Source organism: Eumetopias jubatus, unplaced genomic scaffold (assembly GCF_037043125.1).
Source record: "Eumetopias jubatus isolate StellerSeaLion01/CBP00866 unplaced genomic scaffold, mEumJub1_p1.0 scaffold_11, whole genome shotgun sequence".
In the NCBI taxonomy this organism is placed as follows: domain Eukaryota; kingdom Metazoa; phylum Chordata; class Mammalia; order Carnivora; family Otariidae; genus Eumetopias; species Eumetopias jubatus.
The window spans coordinates 19,406,674-19,423,263 of NW_028274817.1; the positions used below are offsets into that span (position 1 = coordinate 19,406,674).

Here is a 16,590-nt window from a genome sequence, read left to right on the forward strand (position 1 = left end):
GCTCCTGGGAGATGGGAAAAGCCAGCCCTACACCCAGCCTTGGGCTGGGGAGAAGCATGTTCCAATGAGACCGGCCAGTGAGGGCTTTGGGAGGAGGACAGTGGCAAGGGGAAGGAGGGGCACCGCCCCCGCCTACACCAACCCCACCTGAGGGGCTGCAGGGGAAAGATGTTAGCTATTTCCGTTCTTTCCTCTCCTGACCACATGGAGGGGAGCAAGCTGCCCTTGCTGGGCTCCCACCCCACATAAAATCACCTTGAACTGAACACAGAAAGCCTGCCACCTGCCTCCAAGGCAGACCCACAGAGCCCACGGCCCAGGGACTCTGCGGGTGGCAGCGGCAATGGAAGCAGCAGTCCCGGCTACCCCAGCCATGCCCAGGCCCAAGTGCCAGCCCCCGAGGCTCTGGGAAAACATCGTGTGGCCACGTTTCAAATTCTCTGAGGAGAGGGGTGTGCAAAGCTAAGCAAACATTAAATTGCTCCATGGAGAGAGGAGCCTGGGACAGGAATAGCTTGCAGGGGAGGGGTGCACAAAGAGAAGTGGGTCAACCAGGCAAGGTTAGGAGGGTGCAGGCAGCAGGGAGGAGGGAGCAGGGGTCAAAGCAGGCTTCAATCAGGACTGAAAATCAATCCCACCACTTCTTCCCAGCAGAGATGACCCTGGGCTGTTGCGCTTCAGGCTTTGTTGAACTTAAAGCAGAAATGGCGATAACCTTTCAGGGCTGTTTTCCTAATTATGAAGGGCTAGCACCACTGTCAAACCAGAGCTTTTTCAGTGCCTACTGGGCCCTGACCACACCACACACATCAGGCTCCTTATATTCCAGCCCCTGCAGACTTTCCCTGCCTGAGCCCCACCGCACCCCAAGACCACCTTCATTCCAGCCAGGGTCTTCCCCAAACATACTGTGTGGGACATGCCAACCCTCACCTCAAACTCCTACTCATCCCTCAAGCCACCAGCTCAGATGTCACTGCCTCTGGAAAGCCTTCCCTTATTCCCCCAGGAAGTCTACCGTTTTTGCATCTAGACTCCCACAGGGCCTGTGCGTGCCACTCTATAGCACTCACCATCAGTGTCCCATGACTGCTGGTTTGCTCTTGCTGGATTTAGTAAATGTTGGTTGAATGAAGGAATGAATGGATACAAGAAAGGAAGCAAGCAAGTGAGAAAACAGAGAAAGTTAGCCAGAGGTGTGACTACAGTCAGCCACCTGGGGCCCGCAGAAAGCCCCTGTCCCTGCAACTGCATCGGTCCTCAACTGCATCTAATGACGTCGGGCAGGTTTCTCAAACAGTTTTAAGAGTTAACCCCCATGTGCAGCTTTACACCCGAAATGTCTAAGTTCTACAAGTTGTAAAGGACTGAGGAAGATGGTTTTTAAATAAGGTGAGATCACATTTCAGAAAGCAGCTCTAGCATGGCCTAGACTAGAGGAAGGCGACAATAAAGGGTAGATGAGATCAGAAGTGACAATCCTTAAAAGGTCATCTTAACCACTAGGCATATTTGGTAATTTAACATCCCAAGAAAGGTCCATAAAGAGGGAAAGGCGGGTTTGGGGCTCACTTCCTGTTTCTTTCTCAGCAGGGAATAAGAATGGACAATGAACCAAGGCAGCTTGTGCACTGATTTGTTAAAGGCTCTAGTCCAGATCTCTGCACCCATGCACCCAAGGCTCAACTGCCTATAACGAGTTGCCAAGTTACGGGTGAATGCTTACGCAAATCAATACTACCACCCTGCCTTTCCCCAGTCCCCCTCTTGGTCATTACCTAAGGCCTACTTCACATGCAAAGGAAAATATCTTTCTTATGCAAATCTGAGAGGAATTCTGTCTTATTTTCCTTAGTCCTGACTTTTATATTCTAAAATCAAATTCCTTTTAAGTCCGTCCCTAACTTGTTCCTCAGTATAGAGAACATTAAACTATTAGGCACTAATGGCTTTAGAAAAAAAAAAAAAAAGGTCTCTTCTCCTAACCCGAACCTCAGACAAGTACACACTTCTGTTAAGGGCAGAAGGAAAAAGAAGATACCCACAAAGACACACATTCTCCCACATGCACACACAGCTACGCACACACTTCCGAGATTCACCCAAGGAAAACACCGGATTTGAATCCCGGGCAAAGCTGTAACGTTCCATGTTCTAGGGGACTGATCTGATGTATTGGAATTTGAACAGTCGATGGACTGAAACAACAGCTGAACACCAGCAAGCATGCCTTTTCTAAAAACGAAAGAGGCACTGCAACCATCACACATAGCTCTTTCTTTGGCCAAAGGTCATGAGAGTCAAAAATATAAAATCTGAAGGCCATTTTGGGTGTCCTTCCTACGGGGCATGATCAGTAAATGACAGAGCTTGGTCAACCAAATATTTTGGTGAACAGAACATTTAAAACACACACGGATTAGGCAGGCATCACCAACTCTCAGTTCCGTATGACAACTACATTAAGCAGTTGGCTCTTCCTGAGATACTTCATAAGGATCGCACTGCGAATCGTCATTAGCCTCGTGAGGCAGGAAAGCGCTGATCACCAGAATACCCACTAACAGTTCCCAGTATACAGCTGAATAATAAAACTGCCTTTCTTCCAGGCTTAGATCAAGGACCAAAAATATCTTGTGCGTATCCTTGAGCACCGAACATGGATGCAGCAAATAAAAATTGCAATCGCCTGAGCTTCCCCTTACTCCACAGTCTGACAGTTCTTAATGAGTAGACAAATGTTAGTTGGCAAAGGTCATCTGCTGGCCTCCTCACCTTCATCTGAACAGGGACAGCATGGCAGGGCAGGCCACTCATACGGCCCCAGCTCCATCCCATCCCAGGAAAATTGGAAACAACCGAAGCCTCTTCCCCCGGGGTCCCTCCCAGGGCCCTACCGCAGCTGCCCCTCTGGTGAGTAGGGACCGCTCACTGGGAGCCAGCAACAGCCACGTTCCCAGCCTCCTCACCTCTCCTCGTTGATGCCACACATGCGAATCCGGTCAGAACTGGTCCAGTTGTGCACGCCGCTGTAGAGCGGGGCTGTCGAGATCATGACAGCCGCTCACCACCAGATAGGACCTGCTGTGGCCGCGCTCCCCCTGAGGAAAAAGAATGCCAAAAAATCAAAACTCCTAACAGGGACAGCTGCTTGAGCCACCTTTAACAGGGAAACATTTAAATAAAGGCGATTATAGTACCAAAATGGTAAAGCGGTCTCTCCCACAAGCCAGCCTGCTATGGAAAATTAAGGCCCAAATGGGGATGAGGGCACCAGCTTTCCAGGAATCCATAGGTTTCAGGATAGAGACGAGGATGCTGTTAATCACCTAGAGTGATTTTTAAATCATCTTAAAGACAGATATGCTTGAGTGTTCAAGGAAATTCAATCTATTCCAGACAAACGAGATGACAGTATATTTTTCCACACACATTTAGCCTAACCAACTACAATTAGAGGGTTGTTCCCATATATGAACAATGCGTTGAAAGACTACTGGGGATCTTTTTCTCGTCAACTCTCTAATCCATGGGTACTGAAGTATTTGAGTGACATACCAATTTAAGTTCTCCAGAGGAAGCACATGCTTTCTTTAAAAGCCCTTCAAAAATATTCTATTCTGATTTCGACTGGGGAAGTTATATAGATAGATATAACACACACATTTAAGCTGGTTTAAATCTCCCTCAAAATCAGATGCAATACTCTTTGTACTCTGACCACAAACAAGCAAACAAACAAAAAACAATGTTCCATCACAAACCACACATTTCTGTCCTTGTCCCTTTCTATCAGACTTGTCATCCCCATGACCTACCACCCCCTTCAGCAGCTAATGTCCAGCTGTCGCTGTTGACAACCACTGCACAGCCAATTCTAGAGAAAATGAGGCATCAAGAAAAAGCGGTTTACCCCAATGAGCTTGTCTTGAGACCCTTAAAGTCCCAAGTTAGCTAAAAGTCTTCATCGGAGCTCAACTGAACAGAACCCACAGTGATCAGAATTTTCTGCTGTTCTTCACTTTCCCAAGAAGTAAATCAGTACAATATAGTTACATCAGGGGTTTGTTTCACTTATTCTTTATATAATCTTTAGAGATTGTCCATATTCAGCACAAGAGCACTTGCTCATCCAACAAATATTTATTGAGCTCCCGCTATGTACCAGCACAGTCCCAGGTACTGGGGATTCAACGACTACCAAAAAAGACCCCAAATCCCTGCCTTCATGGAACTTATATTCTCATGGGATGAGACAGACAATACACATGTTAAATGACTCCTGTTATAGGATGTTAGAAGGTGGTATAACACAGGCTAAGGGGCATGGCGATGGTTGGCGGCGGGGGGGAGGCACGCAGAACAGGCTACAGTTTTGAAAGGGGGTAACAGGCATAGGCCTTGCTGAGAAGGAGACATTTAAACATCCTGAAGGAAGCCAAGGGGTGAGCCATGTGTGTATGGGGGGGGGGGGGAGAGCATTCCCGGCAGAAGGAACAATCTATGCAAAGGTCCTAGGGCAGGAGGCTGCAAGCTAAGATCCAGAAAGAGCCAGGAGGCCAGGTGGCTGGTGCAAAGTCCCCAAGCACGGGAGGGAGGTGGCACCAGGACAGCAGAGCTACAGCCCCACAGCCCACCCACCCACCCCCCGTCCTGGCCCTCCCCCCTCTCTCCGCAGCACAGGTTACTGCTGCCCTTGCCTTTCTTTGTACTTGCCCCTCTCTTGGCTTTCCTGACCCAGTGCCATCTTGCTTCTCCAAGGCTTTCTCTCCACCCACCCCGGAACCCCAGCCCTGGTCTTGCCTGCTCTCCCCTCACCTCTGCCAGCGCCGTCTCTCTCTTCCCCTTGCCTCTTTTCCTCCCTACCCCCATCTCTCTCTTTCCCTGTCCCCTTCCCTCGCAATTGCTCTTTCCTATTCCCCTCTACTCCTCCTCCTCACGTCCCTCTGCCCCCTATCATTCTCCCAGCTGTCTCTCTCTTCCCCTCTTCCTTGCTTCTCTCTCCCTCTCTCCCATCTCTCTTGGCACAGTCTGCGCTCCTCCACCTTCCTCCCCCTCCCACCTCTCCTGCCTTCGTCCTTTCCCCCCTTTCTTCCCCCAGCCTCGGTTTCCCTCTGGCTCCCTTCATCTCTTCCTTCTCTTCCTCCTCCTTCCCTTCGTGTCCCCCTCCCCTCTAGTCTTTGTCCTCGCCTCAGCCGTCAGTCTCCCTCTCTTGTCTTTCTGTCTCCCTCTGTCTCTCTTGCCCTCCTGTCTCCTTCTGGCTCCCTAGCTCAGTCTGGCTCTCGTCGGCTCTCCCCTACCCCACCTCTCTCGGTGTGTGTGGCGGGGGGGGGGGCATGTGAACCCCGCTCTTCCTTCTCTCCAGCTCCAGAGCTCCCCCAGTTACAACTCTCCCCTTCCCGCACCAAACACTCCCAAATCTGTATCTCTAGACCTGACCTCTCTCCTCAGACCCAGACCAGAATTTCCAGCTGCCAGCAACTCGCTGTTAATTGGATGTCCACCGATCCCCTCAAACTCAATGTGTCTCAAACCGAACTCATTATCTGTTCCCATAAACCTGCTCCCCACCCCCCACGCCCAGCGTGTTTCCTATCTTAGTTAATGGCACCACTATCCCCCCCCCCCCCCCCCGCCGCCTGGAAATTTCAGCGGTGTCGTCTTCAACTCCTTCTTTCCACCCCCCCAACATCGCTGCCCACAGCCAATCAGGAGTCCTTCTGCCCCTCTTGCCACCACCCTGATGCAGGCCCTCATCATCTCTCACCCAGAATATTACAATAGCCTCTTAACTGGTCCCTCTGCCTCCAATTTCTTGATTTTACAATCAATTCATCTTCTAAAGCACCAATTCGATCACATCGCCGCCCCCCACCCCCCGCCACCAAAAGCTTTCAGTAGCTTTCCTGTCTTCAGGATCAAGCCCAAATTTCTTAGCACAGCATTCCGGGCCCTCCCTGACCCGGCCTCAAACCTCCTCTGGCCTCCTCTTTGGCCACATCCTGCTATTTCCTTGTGGCCTCTGCCATCCCAGCTCCTGACCCTTCCCTGAACAGATCATCCACTTTCAGGACTTTGCTGTTTCCTCACCCTGAAATGGCCTCTCCTGTGCCCCTCCTCCTCTCTCTGTCACCCCTCAAAGCCTGGCTTAAATGTCATCATGTCATCTCCCCAGCCCCTGATCAGTTAACTCTTCCGTCTCTGGCTCTCCTCAAATGTTTCATCCCCACCTCTCCCTACCTCTCCCATAGCACAGGTTCTTACTCTTCTCCGCAGTGTGGCTAGCTGGGGGTGTGGCATGTCCGTCTCCCCCACCAATCAAGCTACTTAAGGTGAGAAATACCGTCTTTTTGGTGTCTGGTTCCTCTGCGATGTCTTAGAGATAGTAAGTACTCAGTAAATGAGTGTTCTATGGAACTGAATCCTGGATGAGAAGTTGAGGTGATGCCCCTGAGCGATTGCAAGAAGCCAAATCAACCCCCGCCCAGAAGTGCCCACCAGGCTTAGTTACGATAGAAAAGAAAGCACCACGCGCTGCCTTCGCAGCTGCCCATTCCAGCAGAGCTCATTGTCTCCGAGCTAGTTTGCACCGCTGTCAATTGCAGATAACTGATGGGTATGCAAACTCTGTCTTGTCCCATAGAGTTTGGATTGACTTCCCTCCCCACTGTGGAAAAAACCAGTTTTGCCTCCATTTGCAATTCAATTCCTTTACTCCATATATATTTGTGCTTTTGGACTTTTTCTTTGAACCGGCTCTAACAGCTGTCTGGTTCCCTTGTTGATTAAAGAGTAAAATAAAATCTTTAACGCATGTTCATTTTTATATCTGTACAAGACTCATGATTTTACCTTTTTCTGAAAATTATCCTTAACATTACTAAAACAGTTATACGGGTTAACATATAATTTTAGAAAGATTTCAGCAAGGGGTAAGACAAATGGATTGACTGTCTGCTTCAAATCAGTTCACCAGGATCCCATCCCATCCCTGAACATCCTGGTCAATCAAGTTTTGACTTTCTCTTAGAATCTTGGAATATCCCAGTTCAAGAAACAACAGCTCAGGGGCACCTGGGTGGCTCAGCCGGTTAAGTGTCAGACTCTCGATCTTGGCTCGGGTCTTGATCTCAAAGTCATGAGTTTGAGCCTACTTAAAACAAAACAAAACACAACACAACAACAGCTCAGCCTGTTGACCAATACACCAGGTACTTTTAAAACATCTTTTCTCCCTATGAAGCATGAAAAGAGTCAAGCAATGAAAGGGGTCATACTTGCATAAGATGAATTTTAACACAAAGTATAAATTTTAGTGCCTATCTGAATACTTGTAGGCAGCAGATATAAGTCAGTCACCATTGCTTTTACACTCTTGAGCTTATTTTTGTTCTATTTAGAGGGGATTAGTTGTTTGTAGGGCCTGGGACAGAAATCAGAGGCGGGGGGAATGAATCCTGGCATTTGAAAACAGAACATATAAAATATCACCACCTAGATAAAGGAGTTTTTAGACGCCCCCCAAAACCACAATAACAACAATAAAAAGAAAACCAAGTAAAAACCAAAATAATTACCAGACAATACCACACATTTTAGGACTACCTGGAGGCACCCTCATTTTCACAAGATCCTGAAGATAGAATATTTGCTTCACCTTGGCTTCCCACTCTTCTGTTAGGAATTTCTCAGGACAGCCCCTCTTCCTATGTAGAGCCCACTGCTGCTATTAACAGTAGCCTTTGCAGAGGAGGGGGGAGGCGAGGTAGATATCACAGACAAGAGGGCACTGAGCTAAGTGGTCTACACAGGAAGGCAAGACTGGTCCTCTTGAGCCAGAGAGTAAGCAAAGGGAACTTCCAAAGAGGCACTGATGGCGTCAATATCCACACAGGACGGGAGGAGTCAAGATGGCCAATGTACACCAAGGTCTCCCAAGCCAGAATCACCAAGGAGCTTGTTCAAGATACAGATTCCTAAGTCCCAGCCCTGGAGATTCTGGTCCAGGAGGCCTAGCGTTTCGTTTCATCACCATCATGTCCAATCAAATTAGCAACCACTCCACTGTGCACTCCTTCTCAGGAGAGGTGAGCAAAAAGGAAAAACTTTACAGACACACCACACTTGGTAGGTTCTGCTGGTGTGTACACTCGCGTGCCGACTTGCTTCTGCTCACAGAACCTGCACTCACGTATGGTGTGCTTTCTTAATCTCTCTCTTGCTCTCTCTAATGGGAACCATCACATCAAAGGCTAAAGGCAAAGGTCCTAAAAGGAACTTCGAAGAAACCTGGTAATCCCGAGTGACCCAAGAAGCACGGGCACAAGAATACGAAATACCTCAAAGGATTTTCCCAGATATCACAACCATGTAATTGTTAAGAAATGAACAGCTGCACGGCCCCAGAATCAAATGCTGGTCACTGCCCGGAAGGCAGTGGGACCACTGTGAGCTATCCCCACTTTGGGGGGAAAAACTCGAAAGACACATCCAACTCAGTGGGAACAAAGGAGCACATGCGTGATCAGCAAGGGCTGAAAAAATAAAGAAATAAAACATTTCAATTTAGCAGGCACATGTACACACACTTAAGTAGAGACACTGACCAAGATCCAAGGGGCCGAATCCAGCGAGCAGACAGCAGAGAGCAGGCAGCCAGACATAATCAGCACACTACAAAACAGGGGAAGCCAAAAAGAAAATGGACTAACAGGAGAGCAATAACTTTAAAATGGTGAAAATAGCAGCTAAGCTGAGGGTGAGCAGATAGTAGAAGACAAACCATAATGAAGTAGAGATCTCTCCCCCAAAAAATCCAAAAGAAAAAAAAAACTGCTAGAAGACAAGGGCAGGTGTGAAAGGCATAAAAGAGAAGCCCACAGAATATAACAACCAAAAGAGAAAAAATGAAATAGGGGAACCTGAAATATTTCACCATCGTGGGCCAAACTGAAACACTGTGGGGAAGCACTGAACACAGACATTTTAGAAAAGTTTAGAGAGAATATGTTATCAAAAGGGGAAGAACATCAAATTATAATCCAAGTCAGGGTTAGGGGGAGCTGGTAATAGGGAATGGGCAGCACTAAAAGCTCAAAGGAGATTTTACCGATTATGGACAGGTTTGGTTTTGTTTTGAAATGTAGATGCCAAAACAAGCAGATTTCACAACAATTACAAGCAAAAGTATGGTCGTCGTGCATATGAGGAAGGGAGGACACGAAAGGAGATAATACAGCATCTATCTGACAAAATGTCTTTACCTTGGTAAACGTTAACCTTGAACATGGCTGGCCAGGGTGTTTTTCCAGTGAACGAGTTCCCCAGAATCACATAGCTTCCTCTGCGGCGAAAGACCCCCCATGTGCAGAACAATCGGCCCTGGCAACATATGGAACACAACTAGGCCCTTTAATAGTAGCATGAAACCTGCCCATTTATTCATGGTTGGACTCTTACCATCCAGCCAATAAATTAGAAATTCAAGATGAAGAAGGTCTCAGTTAAACTAAATCTGGTAGTACTCCCCCAGGCTTATTTTGGTTCATATTGTCTGGTGACCTGGAAGCAATTATGATTTAAAAAAAAAAAATGAAAGAGCCGGAAAATATTCTTCTTGAAGCCTGGCCCTGAGTCTGTCCTCAAGAGAATAGGCGTGGCCAGTAGACAGTTTAAGAAGGAGGGTTGGGTCAGCGATGACTAATGTGTAAAGAAAACCAACTTTGGGACCTATTGCTCCAACAGAAATCCAGAGCTCTGGGTAAAGCTCCCATAAGACAGAGACATTCACATTCAAACCTCACAGACTCAAAGGAGAGGCCAGCCCATTACCCCACTTTGGGAAAAGCAGCATCTAAGACACTCCCAAGGAGATCCAAGAGACCACTGACATTTAGATTCTGGGGCTGAAGGGAAGAGGCCAGGACTACCACCTAGTCACTGAAGTGCCTTTAGAGAGAGGTCAAGATGTCTCAAAATCAGTGTTGTCTTTTTTTTTTTTTAAAGATTTTATTTATTTATTTGACAGAGAAAGAGAAACACAGCGAGAAAGGGAACACAAGCAGGGGGAGTAGGAGAGGGAGAAGCAGGCTTCCTGCTGAGCAGGGAGCCCGATGTGGGGCTCGATCCCAGGACCCTGGGATCATGACCTGAATCAAAGCAGATGCTTAACCGACTGAGACACCCAGGCGCCCCTCAAAATCAGTGTTTTCAATAGGAAAGTGTACATGTACCCAACAAGGATGACTCTACCTGGCTTTAGATATGGAACCCTGACCACAGACCTTACCCTCCCTGCCGCTCCGCCTTCTTCCATGTGGACTCAACCGGAGACTAACGTTCCTGTTTTCCCTACTTAATCATATATCCCAAACCTCACCTCCTAATGAGGAAGTTCTCCCAATGAAAATTGTCCTAATTTTATGATTTCCCATATAAAGGTATTCTAATATTCTCCACAGGCTTTCCCTCTAATATCTACATCCCCTCACCTTGCCCTACCATTAACCAAATATCATTCCCTGAAACTCAAGAGTCCCTATACATGCCCCAATCACTTTACTTTGCCCCCCTTCATGCAAACAATATCCTCTATCACTACACACCACCACACACACACAAAATCAACTGGAAATAATCTGCTGGGCAACTGAAAGGAGGAAGGGGCCCTCTGCACTGTTCATCCCGGCCTTCTGCCTGACTAATCTACTGTAGCACTTTCTAGTTCCCCTGGGTTTTTTTTTTTCTACCCAAATATTTCTACTGGTTCTACCCCAAGGGATAAGTCTTATAGGAGTCATTGCATCCTCTTCCCAGATACATTTAATTCCTCTATTTCCCAGGAAGACTAAGTAGTTGCCCGCACATGGCTATAGTGTGGACACCTTCATAGACGCCTTGGTACCTCCATGTTTAAAAACCTGGCCTATAAACATTTATGAGACTGGATACAAAAGAATTTTAACTATCTGTTAAACACATGAGAGCTTACTCATTCAAATGAATGTAGTTACCTCCAAAGTCGTCACCTTGGGAGGCTAGCCGTTCATCTCAATGGAGTGGTCAAGGGCTTGCGATCTCCCTGGAGCTAGCTCTTCAGCGAATATTATCACCCCAACCCTCTCCAATCCAAACCATACCCTTTCTCAGTCTCCTCACTAGTGCTGGATCCCCACTCATTCAGAGAGAATTTGATGTTTAAAAACTGCCAAAATCCATTCAGAGCCATGTAGTCACACAGCAGCAACACCCTTGAAGAGTGATATAATCTACTATCCACAGCCTAAACTGGGTGTGTGTGTCGGGGGTGGGGGGGATTTGGGCTTGCCAGCCATCTCAGGTACCTCATTATGTCCATTTACTATGTCACCTGCAAAATGGGAATAAATGAGTCCCTACTTAAAGTTGAGAATAGGAAGTGCCTGGCTGGCTCAGTCAGGAGAGTATGCAACTCTTGGTCTTGGGGTCATGAGTTCAAGCCCTATGCTGGGCACAGAGCTTACTTTAAAAAAAAAATAAAATAGGTGTTATGCACAGACAATGAATCATGGAACACTACATCAAAAACTAATGATGTAATGTATGGTGATTAACATAACAATAAAAAATTTTAAAGAAAAAAGTGCATAGTGGTACATTCTCGGTTAAACAATATAAATAAATAAATAAATAAATAAATAAATAAATAAATAAATAAATAAAATAGGGGCGCCTGGGTGGCTCAGTCATTAAGCGTCTGCCTTCGGCTCAGGTCATGATCCCAGGGTCCTGGGGTCGAGCCCCGCACTGGGATCCCCACTCCGTGGGAAGCCTGCTTCTCCCTCTCCCACTCCCCCTGCTTGTGTTCTCTCTCTCGCTGTCGCTCTCTCTGTGTCAAATAAATAAAATCTTTAAAAAATAAATAAAGGGGCGCCTGGGTGGCTTAGTCATTGGGCGTCTGCCTTTGGCTGGGGTCGTGATCCTAGGGTCCTGGGATTGAGCCCCGCATCGGGCTCCCTACTCAGCAGGAAGCCTGCTTCTCCCTCTCCCACTCCCCCTGCTTGTGTTCCTTCTCTCGCTTTGTCTCTCTCTGTCAAATAAATAAATAAAATCTTTTAAAAAAATAAAAAATAAATAAATTAAAAATTAAAAAATAAAGTAAAATTGAGAAGAGTACAAAAGCCCACAAAAGGAACAAAGGTAATCAATTCCAACAATGAAGGAGGCAAAAAGCAAAAGTTTTCATCTCTCACTCACATTTTCATACCACCAGTTCATTTAGCTTTTCTACCCACTGCCATACTTTTTTCCTATTATTCAAATACTACTTCCATCTCCTGCTGTAAGGAAGTAATTTTACCGCATTTAAGAAAAACACCTCATCACAGCTTTATGCTAGACCTAGGATCTAGCCACAAGATTTTATACAATTTCTAGATGGCACCGATATCCAGAAACCCCATGAAATTAATCAGTCCTTTTCAAAATGCAAAGCCACCTCAAAATGGCACGCTAAGTTACTAGGGTCATTTTTGGTTTTGTTTTTTAGCACTTCTCATTTCTCTTAGATCAAAACTAAGAGTTGGCTTTCCTCAGTCTTGGTCTTCAGCAGAACCATATGAATATTTGGTGTGTCTTTCACACTCCAAAGTTGGATCATTGCAATCTGAGACCTGAATCCCTTTTGTGATGCTTGTGTGTCTTCCATGCCATGGACTGTGGCAGTGGCCCTCGGGCGTCTCCATTTCAGTACACAGAATTCGTGATAAGGATTTTTTCATCTAAAGAGGATTCCTCCTCACCGAACTTTTACCTTTTTTTTTTTTAAAGTCTCCCGGACCTCTCACACAAATATTTGGAAAGGCCATTATCAGACTATTTTTTTCTACCTCTCTCCAGACTATGGGCTCAACTCATTTTGTATAAATTACTCATATATATAAATATATGCACACACATATATAGTACATATATACATATATGCTCACCATAGTGTATATATAATGTATAGTATATACATATGTGTGTGAACACACACACAGTTATTTCACAGAGTTTCAAACTCTCAGTACTGACCCAATCTCCTACCTGTCTATAGGTTCCCCAAGGCCAGCAAGAATATTGTCTACTTCTTTTAATAGCCACTCCCAATACTGTCTAGCATGATACAAAGCATATAATATGTGCTCAGTAAATATTTGCTAAACTACTGGGAAAAACTGAAATTCTCTCTAGGTCATATGGAAACCAAGAAACCCACGTAAAAAGCACTGGGTCTGTGGATGCCTTTTACTTCCCTTGCTCTCTCATAAACTTTCTCTTCTTTCTTTTCCTTGCTTCCACAACAAAGACAATCATAGAAATAAAATCAGGCCAGGGCAAAACAACAAAGTCAACCTCCAATTATCTGAGCGTGGTTTAGCCGCAGCTAATTTTTAAACCCAGCCAACTTATGGACAGCTTTCTGCCACTTACAGTAGATGTGTACTCAGGGAACAACTCATTTTAATGTCTGCCTAAGCAGAATATAAATAGGAAGGTGAATCTGCTGGGTAGGGGGCCAGGTAGAGAATAATAACACATTTCCAAGCCAAAAAGAAATTATTAATTTGTTAACTGATCTACTGTTTTAAATTGGCCTGCTATCACTCTCTCCCTATATTGGCATAGCTGATTGTTGGCATCAAAATCCACTCTGGCTGCAGAAAGGATCTCTATTTTATAGCCCATCTTTTTTTCAGTGTTCAGAAGTTTGGTTTGGTGATACCTGAGCTATTCGAAACATGTTTTCTCCAATCCAATTGCTGATGAACCTCCTTGTCATAGAGCCATACAAGACCCAGGCTCTATCTACCAGCCTTTGTAGAACTTCCAGATGTCAGAGACATCTGGAAAGCCCAACCAGTCGTAATTAAATACAGCAGCCCTTTTCAGAAAGCAATGGTTTTTTAAAATGTCACCCTAGCAAACTAGGCTTGGGTCATTTTTTAAGCATGGCCCAAAATGTCCCCTGAAGTTTCAACTGGATATACAGTCTTCAGTTCCTGCCCCAAAATACTGAGCAGTGTTACAGCACAGCTGTTAAAGAAGCTTAGCCACTTCCACCTCAAAGGTGGATGCAATAATGGAGTGATGAGCCAAGCTATTTCTTCCTACCACACTGTAAATGCTAAATATGTACTAATACAACAGGAATATGGAGAAAGAGCACAGAGAATCAAGATATATGGGGAGTGCTCAGGAGCCATTGATAGTTTTAATTCTGCCACCATATTTACCATAGCGTAATATAAAAGGTCACAGGACTCGATGGAATAAGAAAAACTAGATTATAACATAATAATAGATGTCATTTATTGGGCTCCTACTATGGACCTGGTCTGCCATGTAGATATCATCTGTGCAATCCTCATAGTCCTGTGAGACTGGGATTTTCATCTCCATTTTATAGATGAGAAAACTGAGGCTCAAGAGAGTTGAGTGATTTGCTTCCTGTCATGCAGCTAGGAAGTAGAAGAGCAAGGGCTCTAACTTAAGGCAGTATGTCTCCAAAGCCTTCCAGGTAATTCTGAGACATGCTGAAGTTTGAGAACCACTGCAAGATACTAACCTATACAAGGCACGGCCAAGTTAAACTGAGTAAAGCCTCATCATCACAAGACACCTAATCACCTCATGGATCCAGGTAGAGAGTGCACTGACTCATCCTGGGGATCGGAGTCACATACAATATACTTTTCTATAGTCTATAGAACTTGGAAAAATGAAAGTCTGCTTGTTTTCCTTGTCCCCGGACACGAACATTATAACAAAACTTGACTGTACCCTTAAATGGCACTAATACTAAGATTTCTAGGCATACCTTAGCAATGAGGTAACCAAATTTCGTTTCTTAGCTGACAATCGGTAAAGAACCCTGAAACACAAAGCTCTGCTGCCCCTCAGTACTCTCAATTCTTCACAGACGCTTAACTTAAGATCTTCTTAAAATCCAAATGAAGATGTATCCTGCCTCACATACTCTCAAAGAATAAATCTGAAAATTACCACATTTTACAAATAATAAATCATCGCTCTTCAAATTCATCACAACTCATTGACCAGGGAAAATATGACCTTGACATGCAGCCTGCAGCCACTTTTTAAACAATTATCCATTTTTAAATGTTTTATGGGGAAAGGGTGGCTTCGGCTTAAAAAAGAAAAAGAGTGAAACAGAACAGCATATTTGAATTATGGGGATAGAAGCAGAGTTAAATTTTACTCTTGACCAGAATTCAACTTCAGTTCACCAAAGAAAGTTTTCATCATGAAAGACTGCTTTCAAGTTATGAACAGTGGGAAAGGGTACGATTTAGAAAGAGAACAGTTTCTACATTACTTTAAGGATAACCATTCAAAAGCTGGCATTAAGAAAGCCTAGTTAATATGTGAGATTATGTAAAATACTGTACTAGTAGCATCCTAGCGGCTGAAAGGTAGATTACCTATTACCTCCCTCTTTGGCCATCCTGGCACTAAACCTTCTGGCAAGCATAGACTCATACCTAACTGGAACTCCAGCATTAAGAAATTTCCTTTCCTGGGCACCTGGGTGGCTCAGTTGGTTAAGCGACTGCCTTCGGCTCAGGTCATGATCCTGGAGTCCCGGGATCGAGTCCCGCATCGGGCTCCCTGCTCGGCGGGGAGTCTGCTTCTCCCTCTGACCCTCTTCCCTCTTGTGCTCTCTCTCTCTCATTCTCTCTCTCTCAAATAAATAAATAAAATCTTTAAAAAAAAAACTTAAAAAAAAAGAAATTTCCTTTCCTTCTGAAAACTCAAAGGTCTAGGGTCTTCCTCCCCCCCCTTATGCAATCATCAGTTGCTTGTCCCCTTTTATCCCAACAATGCCCACTTTCCCCAGGGCTCTCTGTTCCACTCTAGTTAGTGTTCATTTTCCCACCCAACTTAACCATGAACTCCTCCTCTCTCGATCCCAGATGCTGGCTGATGCTGGAAAACAGCTCTCTACCCCACTGTGGCCATTCTATTCCATCTCAAATTGAGTTCAGCCTAGAATCAATGAACCAGTCCAGATGCCCAACCCCTGATTAGCGCCTCTCCTCCATGCGCCCATCCCACCCTCCAATTCTGGCCCAAGGCTCTAAGGCCACTGTTCTTTATCCTGTCTCAGTCTGGAATTTCCATAATTCACCTCCCTATATCTAGGATTCCTTCCACTTGCAGACTGGAAAAACTGGTGTATTCCCACTTTCAACTTCTTTTAAGGCCATTCTACTTAGGTTGCTGAATTCCTTCTCCCATCCAGAACGCTTATTTTAGCCTGAATTTTCTAACTAATGCTTAGACTTATAAGCCCTGGATCTCAGCTAACCTCTGCTGCCTGGGCCCTCCCAGGACAACAGCTATCAAAGGCAACTTTTTACCTTCCCTGAACATGTGAGTAAACATCTTCCTTTGGCTCCTTATTCCGCCCTCTTTCACATTCTGCATTTTTTTAGCCTATATACTATCTCTATATTCTCTACTTCCCTATGGGTAAATATATGTATATTCCTTCCTACATGCCAGTTTCTCTCCAATCCTATTTTTACCCAAGATCGTCCTCTCTCT

General features: G+C 45.4%; 1 protein-coding gene across 3 annotated transcripts in view; it reads right to left on the reverse strand.

Annotated features, from left to right (window-relative positions):
* Positions 1–16,590, reverse strand: part of BCORL1 (BCL6 corepressor like 1) — a 62,057-nt gene that overhangs the window by 39,334 nt on the left and 6,133 nt on the right. For all 3 annotated transcript variants that reach the window (XM_028122746.2, XM_088028648.1, XM_028122745.2), the window contains exon 2: positions 2,970–3,101. In XM_028122746.2, coding sequence (XP_027978547.1) covers positions 2,970–3,055 — 86 coding nt within the window. In that variant the 5' untranslated portion in view covers positions 3,056–3,101. The remainder of the gene's footprint in view (positions 1–2,969; positions 3,102–16,590) is intronic.